We start from the raw sequence: 21,135 nt of genomic DNA on the forward strand, positions 1-21,135 counted from the left end.
CGCCACCTCCGAGGCGGACCCCCGGCGCCATGTTGCCTTCTTCCCCCAGTGTCGGCATGCTCGGATGCGCTGCGTTCCCACTATACGAGAACTCCGAGAAATCAATTGTGCGCCGGCGAGCTGACATCCGGTTTACCTGTTCAGAGGCTCAATTAGAGGGTCGACTGGGGGGCGATATCGCTGATTTTTTTTTTGCTTTTAAAATCGACAGCTACACGGAGCTGTAAGCTTAGGCGGCCATTCTCGAGGGATGACGTCACTTCCTCCGAATATGAGATTTTAAAATAAGGGAGTAAAGGCCCCTCCTCCTCTAACTTACCTCTAGCACAGCGCTTCCTCCTACCGAGCACAGTGGCTCCAGAACAGTTCTCCTTTCTTGGTGGTCTTAGCTCTGGCACAGCACCCTCTGAGCCTCGTGCAGGCAGGATTTTTGCTGTCCCCAAAACTTTGGTGCTCTAGATGACCGCCTAGTTTGCCTAATGGAAGCCCTGACCCTGGTTCCATACCACAGGATGATCAGCTCAGCTAGACCAACCTCTCCATGGGCTGCAGTCAAATTCCGATTTACTGTCCTGATAACTCCCGCACAGCTGTGAGATCAGATCATCCTGAGACCACCCCCATCTATGCATCAACCAACTGCAGGGTTTGCAAACAGGAATACTGAAGACATCCTAACAAAACTGTATATCCTCTTTGCGTTTTCTGTCTTCCATGCTTCCAGTGCCTCCTGCGCATCTCTACAAAGAGCCTTCTCCCTGCACCAGCCTCCATGCAATCTTTCCAGATCTGTGCCTAAATCGGTGCGATATGTATCCATGTACAGGAGCATCGGTATAGAAGTTAAAAATAAATAAATAAATAAATAAATAAATAAATAAATAAATAATAAATCCTTCATGCAGAGAATCTGTAAATGTCCCTTGGACTGAAAACTTACCTGGCCTCCTCTCTTTTTTTTCTGATACCCAACATTTGCATTCCTCCCTCTTGGGTCGGTAAGGAAGCTCTCTCTTCCTTTCCCTGCACCTCTCTCCTATTTACAGCTCTTCACAGACCCTGCATTCAACCCATCCTCTGATCACCGGCTCCAGCCCAACAGCTCTGCGGTGAAACGAAGAAATGTCGCTTCTCTTCTTTTGTCTCCTTAGCCCTAATCCCGCTCTCATTTGCTTCCTTCAGTCCCAACTATCCTCCTCCTCTCACCTCATGGTAAAATCTGCACCCCTCCCTCCCTGACAGAGTTACTGTCTTTTTAGGCAAAGACAGGAAAACATATGAACTGATGCTAAAGAACCAAAAGTCTTGAAAAAAATGAGTTGTGTTCAAATCCTGACCTCCCACTGTTCTTGAGAAAGTCTCTCTGCTCTCTTGTGCCTCGGTGTCTGTGGTAGAAATGAAACAATAATATCGTGGATCCTTCACCCCCATCCCAGCTACCATAGAAGTCAGGCACCATAACTAATAGCTGGACCTCTCCATTCCAGAGGCTGCTGCAGCTTTATGAAGTCCACGGGGATCCTGTTCGGATGAAAAGCACAATACAAATCACCTGTAAGCAAGGGACCTCTATGGTCCTGAGAGCTCACCTACATCTGCCACATCTGGATAATTCTAATGAGGTTCAAATGGATGCTATCATAGCCCACAAGGGATCCAGCTTTCTGCAGGACTAGTACATAAATTACCAATTATTTTTAGAAAATGGACAGTTTGCAACTTTCCTCCTACTTCCAAACTTCCATTTCTCAGAGGATTTTTATTGTATTCTTTCCAAAAAAAAAAACCCCCACACAACATGCCTTTTCCATGGCAGATCAAGACTTTTCCTGCCAGCTGGCACGGAGGCGCCTCCTGTTCTACCCACACCCTTACCCCCTTCCCACCGTGGCTACCTCCGGCGCCACGGTGGACTCGGACACATCCTTGCTGCTTGTGAGCGATGCCCACCGTGGAATTTAAAAAAAAAAAAACCATCTCTGGTTACATTTCCTCTTTCCATCTGAATTATTTGCCCTGAAACATTTAACCAAAAGAAAATCCTGGAAACCACGTATCATGCCATTATGAGAACAAGGTCACCATTTTCTTAGGCTTGTTGGAAACGTCAAACAAATATTCCCTTTCATACTCATTCTTTTAAAGTAAGGCAATAATATGTTCACTTGTGCAGGTCTGAAAGAAACCTACTAACAAAAGCTTTATATGCTTCTGTTGGTGGTTACATTTTGTTTTTACAATTTCATGCTTATTTTTATGCTGTTCCCATGGAGGTATTAAAGGCTGATTCAGAAGACATTTTTTGTTTCCCCATAGACAAGAGTGGGAGAAAAGTCTCATTGAATCCAGTCCAGATATGTTCAAGGCTTGTGGTTCCAACTCAGCCAATCCCAGCATTTTGAATGCAAGTACATCAGGCACTACTATTCAGATCCTCCTCAGAGCTCCATGGAGAGAGCGCACCGACAGGTGGGAAGCATGAAGACAGCACAGACAGCTGACCAGAGATCTTCATCAGAGCCCCATGCAGATGTAAATCAGAATACAGCATAGAGAGGGGAACAATAAATGATGTTTAAAAGTATAACAAAAGAAGAAATAAAATATATCAGCACACAGAAAGAAGGCCGGGCCTGCGCTGACCCAGGGGCAGTACTGTATATTGCCAGATGAAGGGACCTGAATTAGATTTCCAGGCCAGCTGGGGCAACATTCAGGTGAGGGACAGAGGTTCTAGGCACTGCAGGACGGCGACATCCCGTGGCCAGACTCAGTGTACGCGTGTACCGGGGTGCTGGAAGGAGCCGTGGTCTGTGGCCCCTGGCTAAGGACGGGCACTGCAACAGCTCAGAGGAAGGACAGATTATAAAAGGGGATACAGCACTGCATACGGGCTGATGATGCCTCATGACATGGAAGGCATGTCCTGATGGAGCTGGAGCAGGGGGGAAAGTGACAGGCAAAAGAAATAAATAAATAAAAGTAGGGAGAGTTAGGGATAAGCTAAAAGAGGAGAGAACAGTGCCAAGAAAAAGGCAAGCTGATAGTACTCTGAAGACTGCAGCTAGCAGTGCTAATTTCATTTCAGCCTTCGGTGGATCTCACATGTGGGAGAACCTCACAACACTAAAATAAGGAGAAATAACACCAGGCACTCCTACAGCATCTTGGCCGGCGGTCAGGCATCTTCAAGGGCCATTTTGGACGCAACATAATGAGGGCCTCTCTCTCTTCTCGCTGTGCTTTATGTTTGAGAAATTGCTGAGCATGTTTGCCACAGACAGGTCTGCCTGCTCTAATGCTCTTGGGGGGTGTGAAATATAGAAGCCAAGAATATAAACCAAGTGATGGACAAGCAGCTGCGGCCTGGGGAACTGTGAGCTCTGTTATTGGCTTTGGGTCCCTTGGCTTTGGGCTGCTGAGCTGGTGCAGGGTTTGCATTTGGAGGCCCTGAATCCCATGGAGGTGGAGGGAGAGCCGGGCATTGCCCCTGTAGTTACAGCAACCAGCCAAAATGGCCCCGGTGAAAGCAGCTCCACAGTAAGGTCACCAAGAAGCTCCGTGTGCTGAGGGACAGCCTGAGCCAGTCCAGGCTCCTCCCCCCCCATGGCGTTATCTGTGGACATGTAGTCCTGCCATTCTTAAAGCAGCTGGAACTATAAACTCAAATAATGCAACAGGGCTGAAACCTGACTCTGCAGGATTAGGGAGCTGCATCCTGTCGACCTAGCTACACTGCTTCACCACTTTATGAGCAAAGGTGGCGGAGAAAAGGGCAGGTTAGAAACACATAAAGCAGAAAAATGACATTTTGTGTGGTGTATAATCTATATCAGTAGCAGGCGGCATGTATGGGTCGTGTACTATATCAGAAGTAAGCAAAAGCTTTATCATACAGCACAGATCATAGAAGCCCTTTAGTTCTCCATGTCAGTGCCAGAAAGCAGGATTTAAATGAAATCAGATCAGTGTCCCACGCTAGGTATATTCAGCACAGAGCTCTGACGGCAGACTCTACACCAGTTTTCAAAGGGAAAGTAGCCGTATACTTTCCCTTGTAAAATTATTCCCTCAAAACTATCCCTCTGCATTCACACCTGCTAATTTGTGCAAAGAAGAATTTGCACGGACTTTTGCAAATGCAACAGTATGAAACTCTGTCCCGGAAAGGCCTCTGCTCACTATGGGTAACAATAGCATGCACTCAGCCGCCTGTACATTGGGTAGGCAATTTTGAAAAGCCCATTTCTGTTTTACACATGGCAGTGGCGGAGCGATGGAAGGACGATTCTCCGGGACGGTGTCGAGCTCCTAGACTCCAGCTCCCAGCAGTTGACCTGCGGCAAAGCTCTCTGCATGGAGGATCCAGGTCAGAGGGGTAAGGACGGCAGCAGCTGGGACATGTTCCAGGGGAAAGCCAGACATTACGTTGCCTTTCGGCCTCGGTTTTTATAGTCCCTGCTTCCTTGGGCTTCAGGGTCCTGGCTTTGACCTCACGCCAGGTTTCAGTCAGTCATGAGTCTGGCGAGTAACCAAACCAGTCCTGTTTGCGCTCGCCGGCAGGCTCTGCGCTCCCACTGCCCTGCCGCTGACGTAGGCCTCTATGCAGCGCTGCAGCTCCAGAAAGGTTTGTAGTAATGCTGGTGAGCAGCTGCTGGAGAGAGGAGGGGGCTGACAAAGCCATAACCCTTCTACCTCACCAGCCCCACAGCCAAATCACTCGCAGAGCGCCCCCCCCTTAAGCAACTCAACTGCCAGGGTTAGTACGAGCGAGCGCACTTAGAATATGGTTCATGATCATCACAAAGACACTGAGGGCAAATGGAGTGGAAACTCCATTCCATGTCACTTACGTTTCAGATTTAGCTAGGATTATATATATTTTTTTTCTAATTCTTTATTTCTCACTTTTCTAATACCATTGTATCACAAAGTTTTATAAAGGAAACATGTTACATAACATTAGATTGAAATTAATTCATTCCAACTTAAATATTATCAGGCAAACACAAATTTCTAATGAAGTAACCAACTCTCATTTAATCAACCCAAGGGAGGGGGAACACTTTTAAGGAGAAAAAAAAGGAAAAAGAAATTTATTTCCACTAGGACTTAACCTGAATAAGGGAGCTCTTTGTATCTTATTCCCCTGGAATTATGGCGTTCTCAGAGGGGGTCTGTAAATCTAAATAAAGCTTCAACTGCTCAGGGGAAAAAAAAATAAGAGTATCTTCTTCTTTTTTAATAATACATTTGCAGGGGTATCTTAAGAGAAAAGTAGCCCCCAGAAATATCACTGCTTGTCGCATGGACAGGAACCCTTTCCGTCGTTCCTGGGTTATTTTTGAAATATCCGGAAACATGCGGACCTTACTACCATGAAACAATGTATTAAGATTTTTAAAGTAAGAAATCATTAACCTACTAACATCCTGTTCCATTACCAAAGATACTAATAAAGTGGAAAGGTCTATAATTTCAATTGCGGAGGATTCTAGGAAATTAGTTAAGTTTTGTAAGTCCATAGTCGGTGCCGCTTGTTGATCTAAGCGGTTTGGTCCTGGAAGAAAATATGCCTTGTTAATCATGGGAAATTGAGTTTCAGGCAATAAAAGAACTTCTGCGAAGTATCTTTTTAAAGTTACTGTAGGCATTTCCCCCAAGACTCTCGGAAAATTAATCAGTCTTACATTTAGACGTCTATTCCAATTCTCCAATAGCTCCAGTCTTCTGGATAGAGCTGCTCTGTCCCGAATAGTGGCAATGTTAAATTCCTTTATTTGAGAAACCTCCGTTTCTACTTTGCCCACTGATATTTGAAGTTGAGAAAGGGAATTCTCTTGAGCGGAAATTCTGTTATTAGTTTGTGAAGCAAATAAATCCAATTTAGCGTTACAATCTCTGACTGCTAAGGTTAACCCCGCAGAGAGTTCCCATAAATTTTCCAGGGTGACGACCGCTGGCCTTACCAGAGGGTCGGGTCTAGCCCCCGCTATCGAGGGGGTCGCTTCGGAGCTTGCTGATGGTACTGCTAGTTCAGCATGGGTTGAAACACCTTCCCTCGCTGAACTTTCTCCATTCCCCGACTCTCCTCCGACGCTTGGCGGCAGTTCTCCCAGCAGCTCTCTCGCAGTGACCTCATCGGTCCTCGACGGCTGCTGCACGTCCGGGGTCGGAGTTCGTCTGGTTGCCGGAGGGCACGTCTCGGGGGGGCTGAGGGAAACCTCTGTCCCAGGTGAACTCGCCTCTCCTCTAGGCGAGTTCACAGCAGGACTCACCGCCTCGAATTGTTGAGCTCCCTGGGCGAGGAAAGTTGTAATCAGGGCTTGCTCCGATAGTTGGGTAGGTATAGAGGGAAAACCCTCACCCTCCCTTTTCTTTTCGGCGGCATAGTAGAAGAAATCAGTGAGAAGTAGGAGCAGCTCTATCCCATACACCCGTTCAGGACGCCATCTTGCCCCCCTCCTTCAGGACGCCATCTTGCCCCCCTCCCCATCTTGCCCCCCTCCTTTTTTTTTACCCCTAAAAAGAATCCCTCTGAAACAGGTGCCAAATTACTGAGGGTATATAGAGAGGTTTTCTAAGCTCTTAAGCTTTTAAAAACCATTAGTTAGTGGAGGCAAGATGGCCGCCGTGGCGTGAAACAGCTTGAAACGCCGGTGAGAAACGCTGTCTAATTTCGAGTTACTTATCTTCGTTTTCTTAAAAAACTATGCCGCATACAAAAAGAAAAGGGCGACTAAGAGGTGAGAATATCAACTCACATATTGCCGACCCTCGACAGCCTACTATCCCCGGTTTTTTCGCTGGAGCTGCATCAACTAATCCGGAGAACCTGGTCGCTGGAGGAACTGCGAGGGAGCAAGCGCAGACCTCCCTGACCTTCGACACTACCTTAAGCCCCGGATCACCGAAGAAACCTGCTCCCCCTCAAAGTACCGCGATGCCTTGCCCTGCTTCGTCTGAAGCCGGAGCGGCCATGATGATGGCCAGAAACGATGCCTGTGAGACCCGGGATGAGGAGACCCCAGGAGACAGTGGAGGAGAACAACTTGCGGGTCTGGAGGATCCATTAAGGACTTCAACTCCCCGGGGACTGGAAGCAGCTATCGTAACAACTGAACAAGGTACGGGGTTAAGAGGGGGAGCCGATGAAGTGCAGGGGGCAAGCCAGCTTCGAAGGATTTCAGAAGCTCCTTCTACTCAGAGACCTGATGTTATAACGTTGGAGGGAATTTGGAGTGTACTAAATGGAATTGAGACATCGATAAAAATACTCGCTAAGACAAATGTGGAAATTCAGAATCAGGCTTTGATAAATAATAATTTATTGTCTAATTATACTAACAAAACAGAAGTGTTGGAAAAGAGAATTTCTTCAGTGGAGGTCAAACAAGAAAAACTAATTATTTCTGAAAATTTAACATAAGACTGGAAACAGTCGAAAATGCCCTAAGGGCACATAATCTACGTATACTAAACTTTCCAGTAATTAAAGCTATAGCCCCACTGGAACTTTTTAAACTTTACATGAAGGAAAATCTAAAGATTCCAGATACGGCATTCCCAGTTATTGTTAAAATATTCTATTTGCAGAAAGCTTCCCAACCAGAACAACAAAGTCCTGACCTGAATCTCACTGATATATTGGAAATGTCTTCTGAACATCAAATAAGTCAGAGAAAACCTCTCCTAGTTTCCTTTGCTTTTTTATCAGAGCGGAACCATATTATGAGACTTTTCTTCAGAAATCGACAAATACCTTTTTATGGGTTCCCTATCTGGATATTTCCGGACGTGATCAAATCTACTCAGACGCGGAGGAAAGACTTTCTTTTGATGAGGCCATTAGCCCTTAGAATAGGGGCTAAATTCACTCTGAAATATCCCTGCAAGGCTTGCATCAGGTATCAGAATGTGAATTACATTTTTCTTGAACCTGATCAAATGAAAACATTCCTAGCTGGGAAAGCCCCTATGGAGACTTCATTAGAGACGGTGTAAAAGAAAAGGAAAATGATGCAGAAGCCACGACGAACCAAATATACTTGCGGATTAATTTTCCTATTTTGTCATTGCTCCTACCGCCTCCTAATTTCTAAATTTTGATTTTCTTATAATTTAAATGTCGTTAATCATTATGCTGAAATAATGTTTAATTTGAAATTTTATTGTTTTCCTTTTGACATTGATTTTTCTGTAAGGAGTTTTCCTGGTAAATAAGTTGTGAAAAACTTGAAAATAAAGAATTATAAAAAAAACCAAAAAAAAAAAACCATTAGTTAGTAGGAGAAAGCATTTAAAGGCTACACTGTACAGCAAAGAGCTAGACCAACAGGGGAAAAATAGAAAATCAGTCACCAACAAGAGTTAGTTGCTGCACTCCAAGGCCACCCAAAAAAATCTACTGTGAGAGCGCTTTGCTATGGCTTTGTCTGACATAGTGTGCGTGGGAAAATGCTCCTTACGCCAGTCTCACCAGCTGACAGGAGTCTAACCATGCAGCATCGCTGCCCTGCCTCTTAAACCTCTTTCAAGGACATTTTTCTGTTTTGTTTCCTAAAACACAAGAGTGACTTCCAAAACCTATTGGGGTTTTTTTTTCTTATTGCAATGTCATTCCGCCAGGAGTACATGGAATTTCTGCTTCCACCAAAGTCAATTTAGCTGAACTCTCGGGTGCTACTTATTATGGGAAAACATATATATAGTAGCAGTGAGTGATATCTACTCATGTATCCCAAGAAAGTGATACAAGATCTCCTAGCCTCCTAGACAAGACTCTCTCTATGTCCTTCCTGATACGTTTTAAGAATGTTTGCCCTTTCCTGATTAACCTCGCTAAGGTCCAGAAGGGCTGCCCTCCTGCATTTTTTTCCTCAGTTGCCCAGTGCATTTGTGATAATCTTTAACTCCTCCTCCTCCTCCTTGCAGATCAGAAGAAAGACGTGGCTACAACTCAGAGGAAAAATAAAAGAGCATCAGTGGCTATAATTAAAGTGGATCTTCAAAAAATGCACTTCCAAGAGTATCTTTCTGTAGCTCAGGGCTCAGGCTACTCCTGGACAACACTGGATTCATTGCAGCTCATGTTACCTTTTGTTCCACAAATGTAAGATATTACCCCGAGCCACTACAGTATGTGAGCTTTCAGGACTACAGAGGTCCCTTCCGGAGACAGTTTTCAAGGGTGAGGATTTAGATGAACTGAAGCAAATCATGGTGAAACTGGAAGATGTAGTAGGACAGATTGACAAACTGAAAGATAGCAAATCACCTGGACCAGATGGTATACACCCCAGGGTTCTGAAAGAACTAAACAATGAAATTTCAGACCTGTTACAAGTAATTTGTAACCTATCATTAAAATCATCCATTGTACCTGAAGACTGGAGGGTGGCCAATGTAACTCCGATATTTAAAAAGGGTGCCAGAGGTGATCTGGGAAACTATTGACCGATGAGCCTGACTTCAGTGCCAGGAAAAATTGTGGAAACTGTTATAAAGAATAAAATCACAGAATTTATAGATAGACATGGCTTAATGGGACACAGCCAGCATGGATTTACCCAAGGGAAATCTTGCCTCACAAATCTTCTACAATTATTTGAAGGGATGAATGAACGTGGATAAGATTCAACTGGTAGATATGGTGTACTTGGATTTTAAGAAGGTGTTTGACAAAGTCCCTCAGGAGAGACTTCAAAGAAAACTAAAGAGTCATGAGATAGGAGGTGATGACTTTTGTGGATTGCAAATTGGTTAAAAGAAAGGAAACAGAGTAGGACTAAATGGTCTGTTTTCACAGTGGAAGTGCCTCATGGATCTGTACTTGGACCAGTGCTTTTTAATATATTTATAAATGATCTGGAAAGGGGTACGACAAGTGAGGTGATCAAATTTGCAGATGACACAATATTAGAGTAGTTAAATCACAAGCGGAAGATTGGGCATCCATATGGCAGATGAAATATAATGTGGGCAAGCGCAAGGTGATGCACACAGGGAAAAATAGCCAGCATTAGTAGCATGGGATTTATTTAATGTTTGGGTATTTGACACCAAGTTCTGCTACCCTTGTTATTTGTAACTGCTCCTTCGATCACCACAGTTCTAGTTGATGTATTTAATGCACTCCCGTTTCATGTAAACCAGCAAGATATGTGCTCATGATTGCCGGTATATAAAAACCTTAAATAAATAAAATAAATAAATAAAAATAAACTTGTGACTTGGACTAGCCACTGTTGGAAACCTGCTGTAGTTACACGATGTTAGGTTCCATATTAGGAGTTTCCACCCAGAAAACATAGCTGGGCATCATAATTGATATTGTCGGCTCAATGTGCTGTGGCGGTCAAAAAGCAAACAGAATGTTGGGAATTATTAGAAAGGGAATGGTGAATAAAACGGAAAATGTCATAATGCTGCTGTATCGCTCCATGGTTAGACCATACCTTGAATACTGTGTGCAATTCTGGTTGCTGCATCTCAAAAAGAGATATAGTTGCGCTGGAGAAAGTACAGAGAAGGGCGACCAAAATGATAAAGGGCAAGGAATGGCTTCCCTATGAGGAATGACTAAAGGGGTTAGGGCTCTTCAGTTTGGAGAAGAAACAGCGGAGGAAGGATATGATAGAGGTCTACAAAATCATGAAAGGACTTGAATGCGTAAATGTGAAACGGTTATTTACTCTTTCGGATAATACAAGGACTATGGGGCACTCCATGAAGTTAGTAACTTGCACATTTAAAACAAATTGGAGAAAATTCTTTTTCACTCAATGCACAATTAAGCTCTGGAATTCATTGCCAGAGGATATGGTTAAGGCAGTTAATGTAGTTGGGTTTAAAAAAGGTTTGGATAAGTTCCTGGAGGAGAAATCCATAAACTGCTATTAATCAGTAGGGAATTGCCATTGCTTGTTGCCGGCATTAGTAGCATAGAATCTATTTAATGTTTGACAGGTACTTGTGACTTGGATTGGCCACTGTTGGAAACAGGATACTGGGCTTGATGAATTCTTGGTCTGACCCCGAATGGCAAGTCTTATGTTCTTTTGTTCTTCTTCTGGCATAACTATCCTAAGAGGGATTTTATGTGGTCTCAGCAGCTCTTGTACAGCCTAATCTCTGGTTAATTCTTATACTGATTCAAAAAAAGGTATTGCCAGCCGGACTTGACCACCCCACCACTGAATATGCCACCTCTGCCCCCATGAGGCACTTACCATCTACCTCCACCGAGATTCTTCCTCTGCTGTCCTTTCTCTTATCTCCTGGCTTTGCTCGTGCATCCGTCTTGGTGGGCTCAGAGATGTCAGGCCTGGGGGCAGGCACCTCCTCCTCCTCCTTCTTTTCAGCACCCTCTTCGTCCTCCGTTTCAGGGCCAATGACCTTCAGGAAACCTTGCAGGAATTCTTCAATCTCCGCATCAGTGAGCACCGACTGTGGGTGCACCGGGGGGCTCTGCCACAGAATCAAAGCCAGGAAGATCAGAGGCAGGCACCGCAGCCCCAAGGAGGACAGGGCCGGCAGCCTGAGCTCCATCACAGACCCTGAGATGCTCAAACAGTACCAACAGTTTGTGGTGGATTAGTCCCAGGTCTTGGTATCAAGCAGCGTAATCTTCTTTACAACGGGGGAGAGTGTCTATAGGAACATCTCTGAAAGGGGGAAAACAGATAAGAGTCAGGAATGGAATTTTTATACTTTTTGCTTTTATTTTCCCACTGAATATAGACTTGGTAGAAGGGTCAAGACTGACAATACTGGAAAATGAAGTTCTTCAATTAGTCACAGAACAGGTGCAGCAGAGGCAGCAGCAGTGTAAGCTTCACTCACACACACACACAGCCCCATCACAGAACAGGTATAGCACAGGTGGCAGCAGCGTACCCTTTCCTTACACACACACACAGCCCCATCACAGAACAGGTATAGCACAGGCGACAGCAGCGTAACCTTTCCTTACACACACACACAGCCCCATCACAGAACAGGTATAGCACAGGCGGCAGCAGCGTACCCTTTCCTTACACACACACACAGCCCCATCACAGAACAGGTATAGCACAGGCGATAGCAGCGTAACCTTTCCTTACACACATACACAGCCCCACCACAGAACAGGTATAGCACAGGCGGCAGCAGCGTAACCTTTCCTTACACACACACACACACACACACACAGCCCCACCACAGAAAAGGTATAGCACAGGCGACAGCAGCGTAACCTTTCCTTAAACACACACACAGCCCCACCACAGAACAGGTATAGCACAGGCGACAGCAGCGTACCCTTTCCTTACACACACACACAGCCCCATCACAGAACAGGTATAGCACAGGCGACAGCAGCGTAACCTTTCCTTACACACACACACAGCCCCATCACAGAACAGGTATAGCACAGGCGACAGCAGCGTAACCTTTCCTTACACACACACACAGCCCCATCACAGAACAGGTATAGCACAGGCGACAGCAGCGTAACCTTTCCTTACACACATACACAGCCCCACCACAGAACAGGTATAGCACAGGCGACAGCAGCGTACCCTTTCCTTACACGCAGACACAGCCCCACCACAGAACAGGTATAGCACAGGCGACAGCAGCGTACCCTTTCCTTACACACACACACAGCCCCATCACAGAACAGGTATAGCACAGACGGCAGCAGCGTAACCTTTCCTTACACACACACACAGCCCCATCACAGAACAGGTATAGCACAGGCGATAGCAGCGTAACCTTTCCTTACACACATACACAGCCCCACCACAGAACAGGTATAGCACAGGCGACAGCAGCGTACCCTTTCCTTACACGCAGACACAGCCCCACCACAGAACAGGTATAGCACAGGCGACAGCAGCGTACCCTTTCCTTACACGCAGACACAGCCCCACCACAGAACAGGTATAGCACAGGCGACAGCAGCGTAACCTTTCCTTACACACACACACAGCCCCATCACAGAACAGGTATAGCACAGGCGACAGCAGCGTAACCTTTCCTTACACGCAGACACAGCCCCACCACAGAACAGGTATAGCACAGGCGACAGCAGCGTACCCTTTCCTTACACACACACACAGCCCCATCACAGAACAGGTATAGCACAGACGGCAGCAGCGTAACCTTTCCTTACACACACACACAGCCCCATCACAGAACAGGTATAGCACAGGCGATAGCAGCGTAACCTTTCCTTTACACACATACACAGCCCCACCACAGAACAGGTATAGCACAGGCGACAGCAGCGTACCCTTTCCTTACACGCAGACACAGCCCCACCACAGAACAGGTATAGCACAGGCGACAGCAGCGTACCCTTTCCTTACACGCAGACACAGCCCCACCACAGAACAGGTATAGCACAGGCGACAGCAGCGTAACCTTTCCTTACACGCAGACACAGCCCCACCACAGAACAGGTATAGCACAGGCGACAGCAGCGTACCCTTTCCTTACACACACACACAGCCCCATCACAGAACAGGTATAGCACAGGCGACAGCAGCGTAACCTTTCCTTACACACACACACAGCCCCATCACAGAACAGGTATAGCACAGGCGACAGCAGCGTAACCTTTCCTTAAACACACACACAGCCCCACCACAGAACAGGTATAGCACAGGCGGCAGCAGCGTAACCTTTCCTTACACGCACACACAGCCCCACCACAGAACAGGTATGGCACAGGCGGCAGCAGCATAACCTTTCCTTACACGCACACACACACACACACACACAGCCCCACCACAGAACAGGTATAGCACAGGCGGCAGCAGCGTAACCTTTCCTTACACGCATACACACACACACACAGCCCCACCACAGAACAGGTATAGCACAGGCGAAAGCAGTGTAACCTTTCCTTACACACATACACACACACACAGCCCCACCACAGAACAGGTATAGCACAGGCGGCAGCAGCGTAACTTCCCTTACACACACATACACAGCCCCACCACAGAACAGGTATAGCACAGGCGGCAGCAGCGTAACCTTTCCTTACACGCACACACAGCCCCACCACAGAACAGGTATAGCACAGGCGGCAGCAGCGTAACCTTTCCTTACACACATACACACACACACAGCCCCACCACAGAACAGGTATAGCACAGGCGGAAGCAGCGTAACCTTTCCTTACACGCATACACACACACACACACACACACAGCCCCACCACAGAACAGGAATAGCACAGGCGGCAGCAGCGTAACCTTCCCTTACACACATACACCCACACACCGTCCCATCACAGAACAGGTATAGCACAGGCGGCAGCAGCGTAACCTTCCCTTACACACATATATACACACACAGTCCCATCACAGAACAGGTATAGCACAGGCGGCAGCAGCTTAACCTTCCCTTACACGCATACACACACACACAGCCCCACCACATAACAGGTATAGCACAGGCGGCAGCAGCGTAACCTTCCCTTACACACATACACACACACACACAGTCCCATCACAGAACAGGTATAGCGCAGGCGGCAGCAGCGTAACCTTCCCTTACACACATATATACATACACAGCCCCATCACAGAACAGGTATAGCACAGGCGGCAGCAGCGTAACCTTCCCTTACACACATACACACACACACAGTCCCATCACAGAACAGGTATAGCACAGGCGGCAGCAGCGTAACCTTTCCTTACATGCATACACACACACACAGCCCCACCACAGAACAGGTATAGCACAGGCAGCAGATGTGTGAGTTCTCTTTTGACCCAGCAGCTGTAATTTCTACATCAACAGCACTTTCATCTACAGTCACAGCCAGATTAGTGAGCAGGAGTAAGACTCAATCCCAGCTCTCCTCTATTGGGACACAGCACTGCTCTTTCCACTCACTGTCTACTACGTGACTTTACAATGTCATCTAAGTGTCAAGCGTACGATGACCACAGTGCTTCCAAAGATCTGCATGCCAAGAGGAATCTATAAATAACCACAAATATCACAACACTCAATACAGCCTTCAGTCAACAGAGACAGGCAGGGAAAGCTGCAGTGAATGCTGTAGGACTGTGGTTTTGTTCTTTGCTGAAGCAATCATTGTTCTCTCTGGCTTGGTTTCTTCCTGGCTCCTGCAACCCAGTTAATAAAGAGTCTGACACATCTTCAAAGTTTTCTGGTATCACCCATTTCTATGAGGGTGAAAAAGTCTCTGCATCCAGGTTTACCAAAAAGAGGCATAGGCAATTATCTATGCTTTGCTTCCCCCAACACTTCCCCCCCCTCCCCCCCAAGCAGGGAGAAGGGGCAGCTGCTCTGCTGTGTGAGCATCATCTGTGGTGCTGCGCCATCTTGTGGGGAGGGAAGGCGTCCAGTTGTCCACGTGCCTAAGGCTAGTCCGGGGTATAAATCTGCTGCTGTGTTCATGGCTGGGGAGAGTGCAACTTGTGATTGGCACTCTTGCCTCAGAAGGGAAGGAACTTATTAGGAGTGACACATCTGGGATTACAAAGTGCGGCCAACATCTGCATTCCATGCACAGACCTTCTGCCACATTGATCTTTTCTTCTGGCCTTGAGGGTTATGAAAAGCAGAAACTATAATCAAAGGACTGCCCCATGGAGAGAGAGAGAGAGGGTGTGTGTGGATAGATTGTAATCTAGACTAGCTAAAAGAAGTTTTCAGAAACAGAACATGTTCTCTCTGGGGGATGGTGGAGCTGAGGGTGTAGCCTAGCCTTATGGTCTCTGCATGGAGCTGCAAATCCAGGGATCCGAGTGCAGTTCCTACCCACCAGTGCCTGTCATCTTGAACCTATCCTCCCTGCGCCCAGACTTGGGAAAGGGATTTTGCAACCAGTCTGGTGGGAGACTTTAGGCTGGTCCTGGCTTGCTGGCTCTGCACTTCTCTCACAGGCCAACGTAGTAAGACATACATCAGTCCAAAGCACACGATCCTTACATATGCAGTAAACTAATGTCATGCAAATTATTACATAATCCAATGAATTGCCACTCAAGTGGAAAGTGTCCCATATACAATTTTCCTGGATATCTTTCAAGGCGTTATAAGGGGAATAAACCTCTTGTTATTAATTCAACTAACTTCTTTAAATAATACATTAATTACAAACAAATTTTTGAAGAAGGAAGTGGATTGTTTCATAGAACTTCAATGCATTACTTATTTGTAATGCTTTGTATCGGTTTTAATCATGAACATTCCACAAAATTGCAATTCACAAAAAATTCTAAAAAACAAATAAGGTTGGAGGTGGAATGTTCATGATTAAAACCGATACAAAGCAATACAAATAAGTAATGCATTGAAGTTCTATGAAACAATCCACTTCCTTCTTCAAAAATTTGTTTGTAATTAATGTATTATTTAAAGAAGTTAGTTGAATTAATAACAAGAGGTTTATTCCCCTTATAACGCCTTGAAAGATATCCAGGAAAATTGTATATGGGACACTTTCCACTTGAGTGGCAATTCATTGGATTATGTAATATGTGACCCCTAAAAAAAATTTTGGTGCATAGTATCCTGGTTTGTCACATGCAAATTATTACAGCATTATAAAAAGTGCAATAACACAAAAATGTGCACACAAAAATATGCATAGTGCACATTTATTTCTTCTTTAGATCTATAAACTGCATGTACCACGAAAGCTCAATGCGATGTACAAAAAAATACAATCAATGCATGCATAATAATACAAACTAACATAAAATAGCTACTTCAGAAAAGCTATACAATAAGTAAAACAAATATAAATGTCAGATAAAAAATGGCATACATAATACAAAAGAATAAACATCCAATTTACAGAAATGGATTGCAGAAAAGCCATGCTTTATGCTGCTTACAAACTGCACCAAGGTCACTAATATTTCTGTACTGTGTTGGAAGAGAATTCCAAAATTTAGGAGCAGCCAGAGAAAACATACAGGCATGACTCCTTACAAGTCTAATTTCCTGAAACCCAGGAACATAAAGCAGGACCATTTAAGAGAATCTTAAAGATCTGAATGGAAAATAATGTACAGTTCTGTCTGCAAAGTATGAGGGGGTGTATCCTGAAGGGCTTTAAATAATAAAACTGCCAACGTAAACTGTAGCCAGCAGTCGACAGGAAGCCAGTGAAACTGACGCAGCATTGGTGAAATAGGTTCATACCTTTTAGGACCATCTATAAGCCTCACCAAAGTGTTCTGTACCAATTGTAAATGATATAAACCATGTTTTATGTGCAGAAAACATGATTTGTGCACATAAAACAACTCAAAAGGTGCACTAGACAGGTGTAAAGTTTAAAAAGTGCTTCCCTTTGGGGTAGGTACTTATTAGCACAATTGTCACCACTGTGTGTAAAATTGTTGCAAGTGCAACTGTTATGTAAGCTCTTTGGGGCATGCACCTCGTGCTTCTCCAGTTTGAGCAGAATTCAGCTTATTACAGCATCTATTATTGTTATTATGATTATTATTATGATTATGATTATTATTATTAAAAGTGGAACACATGCTTTCATTCAGTACAGGCAGCACGATACCATGCTGCAGTTTTGGTTATTTGTTCTTTTGCATAAAAATGATGTAGGATATCCCTATTAGCACCTTGGAGCAGATTTGTGCTTTCGCTCCCAGCTGACCTCTGACTCCCACCCTTTGGCCTCAATCCACCCTCCCCTGAAAACCCCCACCACCTTTTATTTCAATCCCCCCTCCCAGCAACTGCCTCGCCTTTAGCTGCTATTCCCCTCCCCTGGCAACTGCTCTCCACCTTGGACTCGAGCTCTTCCCTCCCTCCCTCCCTCTCTGACTCCCCACCTTTTGTCCTCAATTCCCCCCAACAACTGCCAGACTTCCCCCAACCCCTTTGACCTCAATCTCTACTTTGCCCCTTCAGTCTTTGTCTGTCTCTTCCCCTCCCCCCCCCTTCTCTACCCACCTACCAAAAGGCTTTGTTCCCTAGTAAAGCTGTCAGCTCTGGTCACAGCCCCTTCCTCTCAGCCTGGGAATCCCTGCTGCTCTCGCAGCTCCGGTCCCATTCCCTCTGGGGGGGGGGGGGCCTGGGGATGCCTGCCAGCCTTGCAGCTTCGTTCCTGGCCCCTTCCTCACTTCTATGTTGAATAGGCTCGGCAGCGCACGCAAGCCCCGGGACACACATAAGTCCCGGGGCTTTCCTGGGGGGCGTGTCGGGGGCATGTTGGGGGGCATGTTGTGGCGGCACATCATCCGGGGCGGGGCCGCGGGCGTGGCCGAGGCCTCCGAAACTGCTCCCGGGCCGGGGAATCGCATGGCCGGTGCGCGCAAGTTACGCCTGCCTTGGAACAGGCGTAACTTTTCAAACAAAGGTAGGGGGGGTTTGGATAGGGCTGGGGGGGTGGGTTAGGTAGGGGAAGGGAGGGGAAGGTGCGGGGGGGTGGAAGGAAAGCTCGTTCCGAGGCCGCTCCGATTTCGGAGCGGCCTCGGAGGGAACGGAGGCAGCCTGCGCGGCTTGGCGCGCGCAGGCTGCCGATTTTGCGCAGCCTTGCGCTCGCCGACCCCGGATTTTAAAAGATACGCGCAGCTACGCGCGTATCTATTAAAATCCGGCGTACTCTTGTTTGCGCCAGTCGCGCGAAGAAAACTACGCGTGGGCGTACTTTTTAAAAATCTGCCCCATTGTCTAATCAAATCAAAGAGTGGTGAACTCAAAGGCCTTGACTTGTTATAGTAACACATCATCATAAAGACCCTTTATACAAAATGTCCCCACAGAAACACACATGGTTTCCACAGCATAGACAGAGATGTCCTAGTGGGCAGAGGACTGAACTAACATCCAGAAGAATTTCATAAGGCCATAAGATATGTCCTGCTGAGTCAAGCCCAGCATCCTGTCTCTGACCATGGCCAGTCCAGGTCATAAGTACCCGGCAAGATCCCAAAGAATTGATCCAAACCTTCTTACTCCTAACCAGGGATAAGCAGTGGCTTTCCCAAGTCTACATGCCTAATAATGGTTTATAGACCTCAGTGATCCAGATCCCCCTCTATAAGTGACCAAGGGTGGGATTTACTAAGCTTTCCACCCCGACACAGAGTGAGATAAAAGAGCTTCAGTAAATCAGGCCCTAACTCTCCCTGTGCCATGATTTACCCAGGTGTCCTTCTCCCCTTAGCCCTGCCAAGCAATCCAGGCACCTGGTGATCTTCTCATGTATCTCAAGGACCCAATGAAGAGCGAAGTAATTGCAAGAGGAGCAAAGTTCTAGCTAAGATTTCCTTGTAAATGTATCTTAGTTTTTCAAAATGCTAGATATATATCTTTGCCGAACCCGAGCAACTACGGGTGCACTTAGATTCGCACTCCTCAAATTAACTCTGAGAGGTGACTGGCAACTTAAGTGAAGGTGTATGATTTCACAGTGCAGTACAAAATAATGATAATGGCTTTGCTTTGAAACTGCTTTATATATTCTTGATCTCCCATTTTCTTATAATATTCGGATGAATAGTTAATTTCCTATGTGATACATAATCAGAAAATGATTGCCTTTCTGTATTTTTTCAGAAAACATTGTTTCAATGTTATCTTGTTAAAAGCTTAATAAAAATAAAATTTAAAAAAAACCCTCTAATACATTCCTCTTCCTCTGAGATCAGCGCCCGTCAAGCAGCTGGCAGAATAGACAAAAAGAAAAACCAGGGCACTGCTGTGGGATAACTTACCCAGCTGGCTGCCTCGGCAGCGTGCGTCAGGTGGCGAGCAGGTACACACTCCAGAAACCTGCCTTCAATCCCTAAACCGGGAGGCTTGGCACCTTTTCCCCTATTCTCAGAGCGTCCTCCCTTTCAGTGTCCCCACTGCTCAGCTCTCGCCTTGCCAGCAGCTCCCATGGCTGGGGAGAGGGGACGAAGTCAGAGGGCGATTCCACAGTGACACCCAAAACTAAACAAAACAAAAAAACAAGACAAGAGTTGAGATGTGGGGCTGTCTGTCCTCCTTTCAGACGTCCGAGATGCTTTGCCAGCTTTTCCCTGCCTCTCTCAAGAACCAGTCATGTACAGGACTTTTTTTTTTTTTTGGTCCATCCCAGTGCTCAGCTGTAGGATTCGGTGTCTCTCTTCCCCAGCCCCCTGGAGCCAGTGGACGCCTGAGCAGAGAAACCTGGCAGATGGCGGGACTTCAAGAATTCTCCCAAGAAAATCAAGTCCAGCCTCTGCTTCCTTGCTCTCCCCCCACCCCTCTCAGCCTTCCCCACCCACCAAAAAATGAATCACTGAGCAGGGCCATAGCAGGAAAAGGGGGAGGGGGGAGTCTGCTGTAACCCAGTCTTTCCTGAGACCGAAAAAGAAATAAAACAGAAAGATTGTAGAGACAGCCTTGCACAAGAGAGGGCCGCCTTTCACTCCATCGGGCCTAATAGATCAGCCTCATCCCGTGCGTGGGTACCTGGTCTGCCTATAAAAACTCAGTTCAAGTTCTGATGTTTCCAGATTTCCTGTGCTTGCCCAGTCTTGCACCTTATGATGGAAACTCCCTGTTAAGCAAGGCTGGTGCTTCTATTAGGCAAACTAGGTGGTCTCCTACAGCGCCAAGATTTTGAGGGTGGCAAAATCTTGCCAGTGTGATGTTTAGAGGGCTGCTGTACCACAACCAATACTGTGAAAGAAGGGATCACTGTGCTGAAACCACTGACGCTGGTAGTTGTTGGGGGGGAGAAGGCTGAATGACCAAAGGTATGGCTAGGGCAGTAAATATCCCTTGCACTGGCCCCTGCCATTATTTACCCCCACTGTCTTCCTTCTAAAATGTCCCTAGCTCGGTGCTCTGTGCCACCATGCGGAGGACCTGTGTTAGATTTTAGTGCAGGACTCTGCTTACCAGGATGGCCAGGGATGCTGCAGAGGCTGTGTTCACAGCCCCTGGCAGGAGGAGGGGGAAGGCATCCCAGTCATTGTGCAGTGGTGACACCTAGTGGCCACATTTAGAGCGCACAATTGCAAGTTTCCAGAAAGAGTCCTGGCATGTAGCCCCTGACCGAGGACAGGGCGAAGTGAGTTGGAAGGGGATGTAAAGTCGGAGGCGAAATCCCAAGGCAGTTGCAAAGGAAAGGTCATGGCTCTGTATTCAAATGAAGAC

At 46.3% G+C, this 21,135-nt stretch overlaps 1 protein-coding gene across 1 annotated transcript in view; it reads right to left on the reverse strand.

Moving 5' to 3' along the window:
* AEBP1 (AE binding protein 1) overlaps positions 1-20,181 on the reverse strand; it is a 160,484-nt gene extending 140,303 nt beyond the window's left edge. The window contains exons 1-2 of the mRNA XM_029604204.1: positions 19,722-20,181; positions 11,232-11,666 (exon numbers count right to left, since the gene is read on the reverse strand). Coding sequence (XP_029460064.1) covers positions 11,232-11,550 — 319 coding nt within the window. The 5' untranslated portion in view covers positions 11,551-11,666; positions 19,722-20,181. The remainder of the gene's footprint in view (positions 1-11,231; positions 11,667-19,721) is intronic.
* Positions 20,182-21,135: the final 954 nt, after the last annotated feature.

Source organism: Rhinatrema bivittatum, chromosome 5, assembly GCF_901001135.1.
Source record: "Rhinatrema bivittatum chromosome 5, aRhiBiv1.1, whole genome shotgun sequence".
Taxonomy (NCBI): domain Eukaryota; kingdom Metazoa; phylum Chordata; class Amphibia; order Gymnophiona; family Rhinatrematidae; genus Rhinatrema; species Rhinatrema bivittatum.